Genomic DNA, 17,199 nt, shown 5'->3' with positions numbered 1-17,199 from the left:
AGGCTCGACGTGATACTGAAAAGCTGGCCTGGATAAACAGAGACCCAGCATTTACATATGCTTGCTTATATATATATTATTATTGTTTTTTTTAACTTAAAAAGTTGTGTTTACAAAAATTGGGTAACTTTTTAAAAGGAACTTTTTCAACAACCCTCACTTGACAGCACTGTGTCAACATCCGTCACTGCCAATGTGGTGGAATTCATGACACGCTCAACATTATCACAGCGCGTTGTGAGCTGAAAGCACAGCAAAGTGCCACTCCTGACTTCTTCATAACATCTCCCTCACAGAGGACAGAGCACATCAGAGAACGCTCTCATTATATACATTATTATTACTATAGTATTCCGGCAATCACTCGGTCAATACATATTTAAAACATAACGGCCTGGAAGTCCCCCAACAGAATCTACAGTATATGGGATATTTATCCTAATGCACTACATACAAGGTCTCAGCTCCTCACTCCGAGAGGGGGAAAAAAAGCGTCCAGACTGTAATTGCTCTTTTGCACTGGCCCCCATGGAAATGGATTCTCAAATGTGACACCCCCCCACCCACACACACACACACACACCTCCCGCTACCCTACCTCCCTTTCTAATTTGAACCGGAACATCGTTACAGCCATGCTTGTTATTCCCCTCATTATGTGGCGAAATGAAAAAACACAAAAGCACCTTTTGAGATTCCAGTCGGGGAAAGGAAACGGCTTTCTGGACCGCACCATAATTAGAGGGGGAACCTGGTTCACACTCGTGTGAATTCCCCCCCAAACACTAAAGGCGCACGCATGCCGGTCTCCCTGATGTTTCGTAAATTGAAGAAGAATCCTGTGGGCTTCGCCCAATGATCGGCAGCATCCCATCACGTTTCCCAAACAAAGAGGGCGGCGTGATCGACGGATGTGGAACATGACACCACATTGGAACAGGCGAGGAGAGCTCTGCATAGCTGCAATCCCTAACCGCTTCTGTTAAATTTGCTCTCGCACATCCCACATGAATTAATTACACGGGACTTGTCACAAAGGTGTTGTAGTGAGAAGAACTCAATCTAATGTAATCTGCGCCGCTCCCTCCACTGGCTCCCGGTCGCTGCCCACACAGAATACAAAACTCTGATGCTGGCATTCAAAGCAACCAAAAGTATGGCTCCCCCATATCAGCAAGTATGATTGAACCCTACAAACCCTCCCGCGCACTCAGATCAGCCAACGCAGGGAAGCTGGAAGTACCCTCACTAAAAACGCCGGGACAACGCTCCACACGTCCCAAACTCTTCTCCCTTCTGGCTCCAAAACTGTGGAATGCACTTCCCATTGCAGTCAGAACTGCAGCATCACTCCCAATCTTCCGCCGTAGTCTGAAAACCCACCTTTTCAGACTCCATCATGGCCCATAGCACTTATCCTACCCCCTTAGATAGCATTTCGGTAGACTTAGATAGCATTTGATAGACTTATAGCATGTTATGTAGACAGCACTATAATTGGCTAATTGCATTGTATATAGTCATAGCACGCCATAGTACATATGTATAGCATAGTAGTATAGATATATAGTTTATATGTATAGTCTCATAATATAGATATTCCACTGTTACTTTCTTAGCTTACGCATGTTTCATGATAAATGCTTTTTTGTTCTTGCTTAAATGTAAGTCGCTCTGGATTAAGAGCGTCTGCTAAATGCCTAAATTGTAAATTGTAAATTGTAGCTGCCTTGATCCCGTTTCCTTTGCCTTGTTATTTGTATGGAGTGTATACTATATCTGCCTTTTTAAAAGTTAGAGGAGATAGTTGAGTGTCTCTCCATCACCTCGCCACTTTCTCTCTCTTCACCTGCGCCCACACTAACAACTCACACATGAATTCTGTTTCATGTTCTTCAGATAGTCTCATTGGTACCTGCAGGGCTGACCCGGTACCAACTCTCATCTCCACGTACCGGCATCTAGCAACACTGGCACGCAACACTGCCTCCTCGCACCCTCGCTCTGGTCCGGTTGATGTAAGTAGCGGAACGAAAACAAAGTTTGTGGAAAAAACTCCCAGTGCTGCGTTCCAGTGTCTCTCAACCATATAGGAAGGATTGAAGCCTTTCAATACCGTCAAAGAATGTCAAGAAAATACACAAAATAAGATAAGAGAACATAGATAGTCCTGGCCATGGGGAGGGTAAGGCCTGTGGAGAAAATGCAACGCAGCTGTTTTGTTTTTATTTCTATACTTTCAGCACCTGCCGGCACTGCCAGATGCACGCACGCACACACACACACACACACACACACACACACACACACACACACACACACGCACAGTCGCACACACACAGGCTGGGATTATCTCAGCTCATCGTTATGGAAGGAATATGACGTAGGAGGAAGGAGGATGATTGGCGAGGGAACAGGATGTGAGAGACATAGACAGATAATGGGAGAGAGAGGGAGACAGAGGGATAGAGAGAGACAAGGAAAGAAAGGTAGAACCAGAACTGAGGGATGAGTAGATCTGACGGAGGACAACAGTGAGAGAGCGATAAAGAGACATTTCTGTACATTGGTTTGATGGCACCACATTTAGGACAGCATTTAGTATAGGTGTGTGACCTTACCTCGGACATAAAGATTGGCAGGAGCTGAGTAACGGGTCCCGGCGCTGTTCATGGCGACACACTCATACTTCCCCTGGTCTGACTCTTCGCTGTTCTCAATCTGGAGAGCTCCTGTGTGAGGGATGAATACATTTAGTTGCCATGGAATGTTGTGGAACACTGGCTTAGACCACACAACACAACTCTTCAGTGACTCACAGTAAACCACGTAGCCGCCGAGCCTACATTTGTGCATGGTTAAGTGTTGTTGAGGGGAGGGGGGACGTCAAGGGACCGACCACTGAGGATGCTGATTTGGCAAGTTTATCCAATCCACAAATCAACATACAGCATTTGCCTCGGTGTGTCAAGGGACAAAAAAGAAACAACAACGAAAAAGCTGGCGAGACAGGCGTGTGCCATGCAGAATCACGGGCCTTCGGGACAGAGCGAGAGAGAGAGGGTGCTGATCGGATCGAATCCGTTGAGTTTTTGAATTGGGTCTGCTTTGAGAGTGCGGGCATCGTTGCTTTAGATATAGTGTGATGTGTGTTCGAGATGGTGTGACGGGCTGCAAATGAACTGCTGCCGTTACTTCAGAAAAGGCCCAACATTTTGCAGAAAAACAACAACGAGTGTATCTGCCCCTCCCCCCAGCCTGTTTTTAAGTACACATTAAGTGGGGTTAAAGTGATCGTGCCAAATGGCTTGTATTATAATTAACAGTACAGAGTATCTGCAGCCATGATCTGCAAGGCTGAGAGCATTGTTTCCTAAGAAAGTGAGAAAGCCAAGGATACGGCTACAGCGTTACATAGCTCAGCCTCAGATGAACCAACTGCTGCTATTCAATTGGAGAATGAGTGACGAAGCAAGCTGTGACTTTGTTCATCTGCGGCTCACGTATTGACTTCAAAAGCCCAAGGAAATTTCAAAGGGAGAAGAATAAAAGAAAATACACAAATAACAAACTTACCTGAATCCCATAACCCAAAAAAGTATACATTTCAAAGAAATACTACTTGTGTACATTGTGGACGTCACAAACAAAGTGATAACGGTTATCACCTCTCCAAAACCCCATGGCGCTAGCGATAAAGGCGGGCTAGACACCATGCATTTTGAAAAATGACAAAGCAGATTCTGGTGTACAATGATGTCAGGGGTACATTCTTTATATATCATGGAAGTATGAGATGAATGCAACAAACAAGTTTCTACCACCAACTGAAAAATACCCGGGACGAGACCTGCAGCAACGTGGCCGGCCCGGAAAAAGAGAAGCAACAACAAATGTGGGGGAGGGCCGGCCGTGACATCAGATAATACCACTTCACATCCTTCAGGGGTTTTAGCTCTGTGCGGCTCGCACACCTCCGTCTGATTCAACCCTGGCGCTCACCTGCATACTAATGCCAACGCCACCACTCTGTCAATCTGAGACTCTCTTGAAAGGAGAAAAGACCAGATCGTTGCTCGTCTTCTACAGCTGTCAGGGCGGTGGTTACAGGACCCCAAGCATCCAGGTTCTTTAACCACACGTAGGATCCCTATTCTGGGGGAAACCTTCTGCAAAAATAGCAGATCTACAAGATCACCGCGCATTGCAATGTGTTCTGAGCTTGGAGATTGGCTATTTCCAGCAAATATATTTGGTAGAAGAAAAAAAGGAGGGTGCCAAGTATAGACATCTGGGGGACTCCAGTCAAAAAGGTTATATATAGTGTTTAAGTTATATTAGCTGCATATTGGCTGCATGTCTAAATGCACAGTATGTGGAGGGGGCATTGCATTTAAAAAAAACAAATGTGACAGAAATGGTAGAATGTTTAGTGAACCAGGAACCATGCATTGACAGAAAGACAGCCAGAGACAGGTTAGGAGTGCACAGAAGCATCCGATAAACTCAGCTCGCACCAGGCGTTCCCCTATTTACCTCAATGCCGCTGCGGTGATATTGTGCTGGTACTCGGGGGAGAAAGAATGATTTCCATTACAAGAGGTCGAAGATTCCACCTTAACAATTTTGGCTAGACTTCCTCTTCCCATGCCAGAGGATGAGGCAGCAGAGGCTCTATATGCAAATTGGGCCGTTTCAATTTTCAAGACTGGAAGGTAAGCAGAGCCTCTTGTGGCAACGCTGGCCTTTAGTTTAAATTGCAACAGCAATCCACTCCTTTCCACTGAAAGAGAAAAAAACCTTTGGGCCTAGACAATGTGCCAGTGGTGTGCAGATGTATGGGTTTGCTTTAGATGGGGAGAGGATGGGGGTAATTCAGAAGCTCATTCTTAACCGGGGCCAATTATAAATCCTGCAGAGACTCATTCACAGTGTTAACACCTTAGACTGCCTTCTCCGGCATCTACCTCCACTCTCCTATAGCGTTGGTGATTGTTTGTTTGTTTGTTGGGGGGGTAGACACAGGGCAGACGGAACATAGAGGCTGAAGGACACTGTGTGGACTGACGAGGAGGAAGTGGAAGGTGGTGTCGGGTTCGGGGGCAAACAGTAAATGAACTTGGTGAGGTGGCACTGAAGGTGGGATGGGGGGAAGACGGGGCGGGCTGACTTTGATGTGACTGGGAATGGACGTGATACTGTATTTTTCCGACACACTTTGTACATCATCCTTACCTCTAATTGGCGTACCGCCTAGTAGGTGGGGGTAATTTCTGTGCAAACAGGGTGGGAGAGATTAGTTAGCATTCCACATTCCAGCAAATAAATGATGTTTCCAATCCAACAGGCCAGAGGCACAAAAATACTAAACAGCGGGAGAGTGGAAGCTACTTCGACACGGCAAAGAAATGTATGAAAACATTTTCCTTGCCCAATTTATATTGCATATGCTTAAGTCGCACGCAATAAAGCAAGTACCAACCAACACAGATTTTGGCTTTATCTGCAGGTCATAAAATATTGTTTCTTTCCTCAGGCAATATCTGAGCAATTAGTTCAGACCACATTGCTATGGTTGTGTAATTTAATTTAAGACCGTATGTACAGCAACTGTACTGTACAGTACGGTCTGTTTGTACTGGCTTTGCTGCAATGATCAAATTATGCACAACTTAAAAATATTTCATCTTTTTCCGTCACTGAAATGGCTTCCTCTCTCTTTTCGAATCGAGATGAATTACTAAAATGAGAAAAATGACGGAGAGAAGAAATTAATTAAAGCCAGAGAGGTTAAACAGAATGATGTAGTACAATAAAAGCACTCAAGTCAAAGTTAAAGATAGGCTATTGTCTATAAGCATACAGAACAGTCTGAATGGAGGGAGAATAGAACTTCAACAGTGGGTTAGCAAGAAATGTTACAACAGGTGTGTTGGCGAGCATGTTATGCAACGAGGGGGTTAGACACCAAGAGGAGATGAGGCTGGGCTACATGACTACATCTGCTGTTAAAAGCATGGAAGCAAAATGTGTGTTGTGCGTGCGTTGTGTGTGTGTATGTGGGGTTTGCAATAAGAACAGATATTGGACTCATTTCAGATCATAGGCATTTATGCAAAGCCAGATATGGCAGCTGTTGTAAAAGACAGGGCGAGAGATAAGAGGAAAAGTTGAGCTGAGAGGGTGTTACGTATAAGGACTTTTCACATGCCAGAGAAAGGCTAATTCAAAGATCTGTGCTGAAAGCAAATGTGCATTGTTTCATGTACACACTTATCATCAAATACTTCTAACACCTAAACAATAAAGCAACTGCAGTCCAAATTGACACGGTGGATTAGCCTACTGTACATACGCATACAAAATAAATGCAGTAAAGGTGCTACTTTAGATTAGGATGTCTTTCAAATCTTCCCCTGTACAGAATCTGGGGGATCTGAACTCACTCCAGTGACCTACATTCACCATGCAGTGGGCAGCTAGCGAACTGACGGGCTTCCATCTTTAATCATGGAGCTAGGACGGTTGGGGGGGGGAGGGGTGGGGGGTGGTGTTTGATCCTTGGCCTAACGCTCTAAATGAAGTACATTTAGCAAAGAGTGATGAGATTTGGCCACGGTTTAAAGCCACTAATCCTTCAAACTCGCACCTTTTCCACCTGATCCGGGTCAGGCTTGGACTGTTTATTTATCAAGTCGTCTGGTGAACGGATGCTAATGCACCGTAGGCCAGACTGAATGTGGCCTCATTAAATGTTTTAGTGAGGCTTAAGGCTCATTTGTTGTAAAGGGCAGGAAAATGATTATTTTTGGTCACAAATTCATCCTTCTGTTGCTACTACAAAAAAAAATGTGGGGGGTTAATTAATTCCCCACATCCCTGTGTCCCTTTGTGAGGTTATTCAGCCCTGGAATCTAATTTAGAAAAGTCAGTCTACAAAACAAGGTCATGAGAGACAAAAATAAGTTTCCTTTGCCATTATTGGTGTAACTTAAGTGATGTTTTTTGATTGAAACAAAAAAAGTTGAAGCTCTATATTCTGATAGTAATCATTGCTACAGTGTTTGTTCAGTAACATTTTCAGGTGGGTTACCAATGAGGTGGGTTACCTCATCACATTTGTGATGACGCCTATGGCCGTTTTTAGCGCAAAAGTGTTTTTGTGCAAAACCAATGCTTGGAAAGGATTCAGAATCATGAAACCCCCCTAGTTTGACATGTCACATGCTACTAAAAGCATAAGGACATTTTTGCCTTATATGGGATGTTAATGGTAGGGTCACATAAACCCCTATAAAACAAATTGCTCAATACCGACAGCCGGTCAGCAAGTGGATTCATGAAAGTATGTATATAGACAATATTTTAGGCCAATAAAGAAGACTATTATACCAAATAGTTCCAACCGACTGATTGCGACGACGTGTGTACAGTACACGTCCTAGCGCTTTTTCATTGATATCAAACAGAGAAAATATATTCATTTCATTCATATATTTTTTGGGTTGGCCTATCCTTCTGCAATGTACTCCTTGCTTTTCGCGCATGCGCGGTCCCGTTCACATCCCTGTTTAGCGATTAGAAAGAAAGGCTCGCCACGCGTAATCTAAGGAGCTCTCCGTGGTTTTGACCAGATGGCTATACTTCTGTCTTCATTTCTGCCTCTCAACATGCCTCTCACCCGGAATATTAACGCTTCTAGAGAGACTTTATCGGAATGATCGTAAAGGTATACGCAAGGAACATTATGCCTCCCGGTTTTTGTACGGAACGGAAGCCCCCGGCTTTCAGAGTAAAAGCTGCCATATCTTCCCGGCTTCTATTTTGAAAGAAATCCTGGCGCTAATTGTGTTAATGTGTGTTCCAATTCCACATTTGTCTGCTTATTTATTTATTTCATTTATTCCATTTGTACTTGTTTATCCTGTATCCTGCATGAGTTCTTTCTCCTAATTGGATGAAACTGATATACCACCATGACATTTTTTTTCTGTTTCCTAAAGAGCTAAAGAGCCAAGGAGATGCCTGTTACTGAACACGCTATAGCAATGATTACTTTCAGAATATAGAGCTATTTAACACTTATTACGCACACACGCACGCACACAAACACACACGCACACGCACACACACGCACACGCACACCAACTTTAAGTCTTAAGGGATTTACAGTACTGGCACTGAAGGCAAATATGAGAGGGCCTTTGTATTAGGGATGCACATTTTGTAAACGTGTACCCTTGGAGTGTTCACAGTTATCTGTGGTTAACCATAATTTGATGTCATATTTACACGGATTAACGATGCAGTGCACCTCACAAGCCTTGAACACAGCAGCTGCATCGGATAAATACCACAGGCTAAATTTAACTTAATTTTAATTTTACACAGATCTTCAGGCTGAAGATCTGGGTTTTGAATACTCGTTGTCGGGCAGAAACCTTGTGTGTCCAAAATCGTACATTTTCAGGATATAGAAAAATTGATCCAATGTAGTTATTATTTGGTCACCTCTTGTCCTAATACTTTTTATTGGTTAAATATTTATAAAACCTGCACAAAACAATATAACCACTTTCAACCTGGTGTCCACATTTTTGGAGATACAAGGTTTCTACACCTAAATATACCGTAAATTATAATACAAATATATACTGTATATAATATATATCAAATCAAATCAATGCATACCTGAGCGGAGCTGCTTGATACGGCCATTGCTGCTGCTGATGTCTACTGGTAACATGTCCTTATACCAGGTGATCTCTGGCTCTGGGTTTCCGCTGGCGGCACACAGCATGGTGGCCGTTCGGGTCCGCTCCACCACCTTCAGCTGGGGGCCCATGTCGATGGTTGGGAAGCCTTGTGGGATCTGGTTCCCTGGAAATGTACAAGGAGAGACAACATGAGAGGGGAACGTCATCAATTAACTGTTTGTTAAAGGAGGGTAGACCCTGATAATAGGTCCTTGTTATTGTTTGCTACTATAAAGTTGAGGAACCAAAACCAAAGAATTTTAGTCTTACAGTATGTTCCTTTATGTGTAACAATACAAATCTTGACTCGGCTTCACTGAGGATATGCGGAATGCATCAAAAGGCGCCAATGAATGCGAAGAACTGCCAAGCATGAGTTATGAACCACTATTACCATGATGAAAGCAGAAATTAGGTGTTACAGGCAAATGGCTAAGTGGGTTTTTTTGCGCTCTCCGTTACATTCTGATGTTGTTAACACTGAGGAAATTATTCAGCCCCTTGGGGAGTCTGGTTATCAGCTTGCTTTCAGATCTGTATTCTGCTCGTTCCTCTTCTATGCAGATGAGTGTCCTTGGGGCCAGGGCCTTGGGAAATAAGGGGCGCAGTGCTAATGGTGATGGAAGCTCTTGCCATTGGGCGCCTTGATAAAACTCTTGCCATTGGGCACCTTGACAAGATACTTGGCCGTGCCCATGGGTTAATTAGCGGTAAAGTTTCCAAAGAGTAAAAATGTGTGTTCATTAATTGTGTTTATTAATATAGATTTCATGAAATTTCCATATGTTGATTGATAAATTACTTTTGTCACCCACATCCTTAACTTTACAGCAATTAACAAAAACATTTAAAGTCACATGCAGTCCCAAGTGGAAGAAGGTTGACTCTCATTAGTCAACAAGACATAACAGAAAGTTGCAAATGGAGTAGTTGTTCCTTTCCTTTCTCAACAGGGTTCTAGCCTTCAGTGCATATATGTCTTCCTGGCACCAGCCGCATCACGCATTAATTATTTCCGACATAAACGCTCCTCCAAGTGTGCCAATTGCCATTTAAGCAGTCTATTCTCCTTCTGAGCTGACTACTTCTGTACAGGCTTATTTCAAAATGTTTTAGTCAATACGGAAGCTACTCATCGATTTACATAAATGCTTTGCACAGTGTTGAGAGGTTGAACGACGTGCTTTCAAAAAACAGCGACAACCACCGGAGAAAGAACCCTCAATCACCAGCAACCCTGTTACTGGGTGTACTGCAGAAAGTTGCAGAAAGTACTGGGAGAACAGACTTACAATTTGCCCGTACTGTATGTTCCATTTCAAGTAGGTTGCCTGACACTTGAAGTTAATCTGTACAAAATAACGATAGGTATTAACAAAATGCATTATGGGCTTTTGTTACAACTTTTGATCCTTTAAATTAGCATTCCACTAAGAGGGCAAAAAGTGTGAATATGTTTGATAATGATTTAGTTATTTTGTTTTTCTTCAGTTTTGCACACTACACTGCCTTTTGCTTATTTCTGGGTCCAAATACAAACATTACTTAAGTGAGTATATAACAAAAGACAAAATGAACAAAAAAACACATGTAGAATATGAGCGAACGGGGGTGTGCTACGTTGTTCTAGTGTCTAAGCTGTGCTTCCCACTTTCAAGTCCGTTCTTGGACCATTGCCCAGATGGTCTCATGTTCAGTTATGGTTCACAGATCTGTACATGGCCTCTTATCTTTGCGGTGAAGCCAGTCTCTTCAGTTCCACAGAATCCAATCCACTATCTGCCTGTTATGACACTGGAGTGTTCATTTCATACAACACATCCAAATTAGGACACCTTTCCCAGACCATGACACTAATTTGGCTATAGGAACAGGGAAAGCTGACATTTTAAGTACGCAAACTGCCTGGCAAATTATTCCTCTTTTTCTTTTACTCTTTTAACCCATTCTGACCTGAGATCAGATTCATACGAGATTTCCACTGGACACACACTGGTCTGATGAACCCATTCTGACCTGAGATCAGATTCTAAAAATGTCAGTCGCTCTTCGATTTTTTCAAAAATAGCAGACCTACAAGCTCGTATCGCGCCACTCGGTGGCGCGATATGAGCTTGTAGATCTGCTATTTTTAAATAGCTAAAGCACGACATGATGCCAACACCAAAATGGGTGCCCGGTCAGAATGGGTTAAGGACTTATGTCTCCTCCTGGAAATTAATTTGAACATAAAACAAAGAGATGTGTGCAATCACTCTAGTCGGACTGACTATAGAATATTTATGATTGAGACTTATTGGCACATAAGGGGCTGTGAAAATGCGAAGCATCAGTTTAACAGTGCAGAAGACCCCAAAGGAGTTATTACACAAGCCTCTTTCATATCGGAAGCACAAACAGGGAATAAGTTAAAAGGCAAACAGATGCTGCGAAGCTTATATGTGAATCTATCCCCTTCTTCTGCCTAGTGTTTGCATTGCGGGGGACCTGTTAGCACAAGTGGCTGACACAAAACCAGGGCCTTTTCACAGTATGGATGATTAGTGGAAACAGCTCCCACAGCACTAGGGCTTCAGTGTAAACTCGCACATGTAAAAGGTGTTGAGAGGCCGTGTGGGCTACAACTACAAGCGTTGTGCAATTAGCTAGTAGGAGGTGGCTGTGTACTTGATAAACTTACATGTTGAGAATCGTGCAAGTCACGCCAAGAAGAGCGCAGTAGACGCATTAGACTAAGGTTAATTGCTGCCTAGAGAATAGACAGGGAGAAAAAACAAACAATGTTCTATTTCCGTGGAGTGCAGTACTTTCATCCGACGGAGCATTGGTCCGAACGACAACCTACCTCCTCCCTCACCCTAACCCTAACCTCCCCCGAGGCAGACACCTAAACCTAACCGCAACCCTCTCCCGACCCGCAGCGCACCTCGGAGCATTGCCCCGTCGGGCCTATGAGTTGTCGGACAAAAGGATGCCCCCCATTTCCGTGAACAGAACAAATTTCAATTGAGCCAATTCATATTGAGGTATAAAGAAAGAGCTCCTAACACCACCCCAAAAACAAGGTGGCAATCTGTGAGTTTGGTACAATAAATAACGAATCAATTTAGTCCAATTTAAGTACATGCAGTGAAAGTTGTCAGAGTTTGAACCTTTTACTAGCTGGGGTGCAGCCTCAGGCAAAGAGTATTTTTCACTGAGAGACTTTTATTTATTTGTTATTGTTATTTTGCATGGTTGGTAATCCTTACACTTTCTTTTTTTTATCAAGGCCTCAATCTGTTACGGTTTGCTAAGCCATACACCCTAGTTTATCATAATTACTTGTGACATGACATATTGGTCATAACAAAAGAGACAGCTTTCTAATGAATGTGCATAATGCACAACTCTCAACTTGAGAGTAGTGTAGAGTAGAGTTGAGAGAAGTACAAAATGCAGCGAGCACTCAGCATGAGCAGCATGACACACACATGTGGACATGACAACACAAAAGCCAAAGGAAAACAACAAACAAACAAACAAAATGTACTTGTGCTGGTGCAAACTGAAACGATGACTGGTGAGATCACATGGATTCATGCTGCTTTAGCATAATGTGAAACAGTGACCAAAGGCTATGAGGCAGTGGTGGGTGAGACCAGGCTTTGTTAAGATTTCGGTTGGAAGGCAGAGTGTGTTAAAGTAGGAATCTCACAGTGAAGTTCACCTAACACCGTGTTATTTTCATTTCATTTCACAGCTTCATAACAGCTTGAGAGGTATACATATTAGAGAGATAGCTAAAGATAGGTAAACAACAGTGTAATCCTCATTGTTCATTTAACTTTCTAACCCATTTCGTTATAATTGTAGACTCTCAGGAGTTACAATTGGATAAATTAACCCTGAGGATTTGACTGTGTAGATAGGTAGGTGGATACATACAGTACATCCAAATACATAGAAGGAATATATTTGACTGTGTAGATAGGTAGGTGGATACATACAGTACATCCAAATACATAGAAGGAATATATTTGACTGTGTAGATAGGTAGGTGGATACATACAGTACATCCAAATACATAGAAGGAATATATTTGACTGTGTAGATAGGTAGGTGGATACATACAGTACATCCAAATACATAGAAGGAATATCTTACCTTCAAGCACAGTGAGTCTGCCACTGTTGTTGATCTCGCCCAATGTGTTGCCGGCTCTACACTCATAGATGGCCTCATCCCGGTGCATGCGTAGAGGCTGGATCCGCAGCACAGAACCAGCACCGTCGTCAAACTCAATCACCTGACAGGGTCAGAACGGGGGGGGGGGGGGGGGGGGGGATTTCAATTCAATTTCAATTCAATTTGATTAAAGTGTCAAATCACAACAAGTTATCTCAGGACACTTTACAACCAACAAAGATCCACCCAGAGCAAGCAATATTGTGACAATGTTAATGAAAAATTCCCCTTTAGGAACCCGACTCTAGGCCATCTGCCTTGACCGTGTCGGGGGGGGGGGGGGGGGGGGGGGTAGAGGGGGAATAGGAAGAAAGAATAGAAGAGAGATGGACAGGGTGGGCTCCGTGGAGGGGCCTGGTCCACATCTGCTCCAGGTCGTGCTCTGTGAGGCCCGGGTCCACGGTCACACTTCTGATGGGCTCCATGAAGAGGCCTGGTCCACGGTCACACTCGGCAGTCAATTAGGGGTTAATATTAGACTAGAGGTCCATGGAACGGGATATTCCCATTAAATGCCAAATTTGTGAAAATGTGTCGACTCGTGTGAAGGGGATAAGTGGTCGTCAAATGGGAGAAGAATAAGTACACATAGATGTGTTTGTTTATTATAAAGAATACTGAGAGGTATTCTTGCTGACATTTGGAACTACTCTCCTTATTACTTATTCCTTATTACTCTCCTTCATGTGGACCTTCCTACTCACCCACTAGTACACCTCAGTGAGATCTGATTAGTCAATTAGATACAGTAGATTATTAAACATACTGCCAAGTTTGTCTTGGCGCATGGTCATCAAACTGTTTTCAAGGTGCTTATTGCGACCGGAGGTTGCAGTTAACTATTTGACACCTAACCCACAATCCCCGTCACTCTGTCACGTCACCTAACTCAAATCCCCATCGCTCACCCCAGGCCAGAGCCATAGAGTAAGACAGAGTTACGCAAACTCCGTTCACTTCATTGGGGCCTGTCCAATGGCGGCTCTTGGCCCGGCCCAATACCTGGGCCCTCATCAAACCCTGTATATTCAATACACTGCCCCTGCTGCCACCCTTAGATCTCCATATATGGAGCTGACCTGTTCTGACATTCCATATCTTGATCTGACTTCATCACACCCTGTACACTCAAGATACACTCCATATATGGCCAGTGCACGCGACCCTTTAGGGCGAGGTCGCTTCTCAGGCGTCTTACTGGTAAGTATACATTGTTTAACCCATTTTGGGCGGGAACCCCTTTTGGTGTTTTAACTAAGCATTATGTTATACTTTAGCTATTGAAAAATAGCAGATCTACAAGCTCATAGAGCTACGAGCTTGTAGGTCTGCTATTTTTGAAAAATCATGAAAATGCGGTACAAATCTTTGAATATATATTTTTTCAGAAGACTTTGGGTTAAACAGGCAGTAGACAGACATGTACACGGATAGAAAATCCTGCAGAATGTCCATGGACTTCTGCCTTTCATAGTCCAGTGTACTTGAAGCAGAGCATACCAGCCCTATTTGACTGACAGTACTATTCAGCCTAATCCAAGCTCTCACCAGCCACTGCGCCGCGGGTATTACACCCTGCTCCATTTCGACAAATAGCAAAAGTCTGACTCTCGTCTCAAAGTTAAACTAACACTCAGGATTTTGCAGCGTAGGTCAGTTTATTCCCTCTGTTCATTCAGCCGCCTGCCAGCAAAGAAACAAACAAAAACCCTCTAGGGAAGAAAACCAAGTATGAGATGAAAGTAACTTTAATTTATAACAACGTTCCTTCACAAAGCCAACGTTCTGGAGCACAAATAAACATTGCTGTTAGAGCCTGTTTTACAATGAATCGCGGTCTGACTACAACCGGTGCTAGGCTAGCACCGCGCGGTTGAACAAAGTGAAGTTTGGTTGTGGCGGGGGAACACTCAAATGATCCTCCTTTCCCTGAGCACCAGCACTGAATAACATTACAAAGGAAACCCTCTCTAGGTGCTGCTTGTGTGTGATCCAACCAAAGGCATTCCCCTACTCTTCATGTAGGTTTCAAAGAGGTGATGCTGGGGAGGGGAGTTGGGGGGGAATACTGGACTACTCGCCCCGGTGCTTGCCCGTTTTTCCTCCCGGAATTTTCCCCAGTGAGGGGGATAACTTTGTAATATGCTATTGGCTGTTTGTATTCTTTTTGGAAAAATATAAAAAGATACTCCTGTGGAAAGGCTATATTATTTGACTTATATTGAACCTATAAACAATTTAGTATTATTTAGTATATGTAAGGTTTTGCCCCCTCAAATGGTACCTCGTCAGATAATCCCCCACATATCCTACAACAACTTCTGTGAACAGACTTTCACTGTAGTAGCTTTTCATAAATTATATTTGTACTTAGGCTGTTCTGCTGTCATGAAAGTTTATAGTTAGAGAAATTCAAAGTCCAGCCGTCTGCTGTCCAGCCTCTCCCACCACTCACTGGGGAAAGTTCTGGGAGGAAAACAGAAACGGGGCGAGTAGTCTTGTTACCGTTGGGGGGTGGGATAGGCGGGGTGAGGGAGTTGCTGAGATAAGAGGGGGGATGTACGGCCAGAGATGGTGGAGTGCAGTGGGGGAGGTAGAGAGGAAGGGTGAGAGTAGAGCAGTGGGGGGAGGTAGAGAGGAAGGGTGAGAGTAGAGACTACATGAATCAAGATGGAAGAAGATTAAAGAGGGTGGAGGGGGGTCTCGCTGTCTGGTCTTGCTCGGAGAAGAGAAGAGAGTTGGTGTGATACTCAATAACAGGATGATTGATTGTATTCTATCGGCCTGTGTGTGGTATATGTGCATGCGTGCGTGCGTGCGTGCGTGCGTGGGTCTGTGTGTGTGTGCGCATGCCTACTGTACATCAGCTTCTTTGTGCATAACAATGTACCACCCACCTCAAACCGCTGGGAGCTGACTTTCTTGCCCTTCTTCATCCAGGTGATCCAGGGCTTGGGCTCCCCGGAAGCCAGGCACACAAAGGAGGCAACCCCGCCCGAGATGCCTGTCTGGTCCTCGTGCGATTTGACAAACCTTGGCGGACCTGAGAAAAGAAGGGAGAGGAAAGTAGAGGAGAGGTGGTTAGCGACTATTACAGTATAATATAGCAAACACTATTATCATGCAGTGATTAATCAGAGCACAACAAAGGCTTACATTAACAATCCTTCACAGCCACTGTCACTGACTGCAGCTATAGTTGCATCATAGCAGATGAAGAAAAGCTGCTGCATTTGTGTGTGCAGCCTGCCTGCCTGCCTGCCTGGGCATCATGTCGAATTTCTCACCTTTTCTCACTGTTTCTACAACATAGTGCCTGGAAGCGGGCACATTTCCACCGTCCGTAGCTGTACTCTAATCTATTGCAAAGCGCGGGTGCTACATTCAACCTTAGGGCAAAGACGAGATAAGGACTTGCATTACCACACGTTGCATTACTCGTACAAGGGACATACTATAGTCAGGACTGGTTCCAAGATTAAGAAGAGGAGGGGAAAAAAGCACAGAGAATAAGAAATTAAGATGAGGCCAGAGCTGAATACTCGTAAGAGTTTTGTGTGTGAAGTAAAACATGACATCATCATCTAGAAATACTTTTCCATTTCCACAAAAAAAAACAATCAATCAAACTAACAAAGGAGAAGAAAGTGGCGGGGTTCATAAGCCACTGTGCACAGAACAGCTCAAATCCAGAACTTATTTAAATGAATAAAACATTGTCTTAACCAATCTGTATGTGAGCTTGATGAGTGGAGACGACTTATACATTGTTCTGTGAATGATCAAAATCACCATTTCTGATTGCTTTTAATGAGGTACAGTCCTATTCTCAGGGATAAATGAACACAGAGGCTTTTACTGTGTGTGTAAGCCACTGATGGGCGACAAACTCGCAACACTGCTACGTTCGGTGCGTAAGGACACTGCCATACACTTCATAGTCACTTTGTTGTGTAACGATCAATCTTTTAAAAATCCCATGCTGTCCCGTACACCCTCCATACATAACAAGCAACTCCCCCATCCACAGTAAAACATTGTACTACGTTTGCCTGGTAAACCATTCTGGTCGTGTGAATTCACATGACTGGTCTGCCCCAAGCCCCCGATAATGTGAATTTGCGTGACCGAGATGGTTTACCACCACCAGGCTACGATGTAACCAACTCAAACCTAAAACAAGGCTGCCATGTTTTGATAAGTTAAAGAATCCAGG

At 43.7% G+C, this 17,199-nt stretch overlaps 1 protein-coding gene across 1 annotated transcript in view; it reads right to left on the bottom strand.

Moving 5' to 3' along the window:
* LOC310856757 (uncharacterized protein) overlaps nucleotides 1-17,199 on the bottom strand; it is a gene marked incomplete at its 5' end in the record, with an annotated part of 46,083 nt that overhangs the window by 17,563 nt on the left and 11,321 nt on the right. Inside the window, 4 exons of the mRNA XM_083762232.1 lie at nucleotides 2,622-2,732; nucleotides 8,692-8,880; nucleotides 12,903-13,044; nucleotides 15,881-16,026. Coding sequence (XP_083618358.1) covers nucleotides 2,622-2,732; nucleotides 8,692-8,880; nucleotides 12,903-13,044; nucleotides 15,881-16,026 — 588 coding nt within the window. The remainder of the gene's footprint in view (nucleotides 1-2,621; nucleotides 2,733-8,691; nucleotides 8,881-12,902; nucleotides 13,045-15,880; nucleotides 16,027-17,199) is intronic.

Source organism: Protomyctophum parallelum (genome assembly GCF_964188405.1).
Source record: "Protomyctophum parallelum genome assembly, chromosome: 3".
NCBI classification, from domain to species: domain Eukaryota; kingdom Metazoa; phylum Chordata; class Actinopteri; order Myctophiformes; family Myctophidae; genus Protomyctophum; species Protomyctophum parallelum.
Note: the sequence above shows the minus strand (reverse complement) of the source record. Positions and strands in the feature narration are given on the sequence as shown.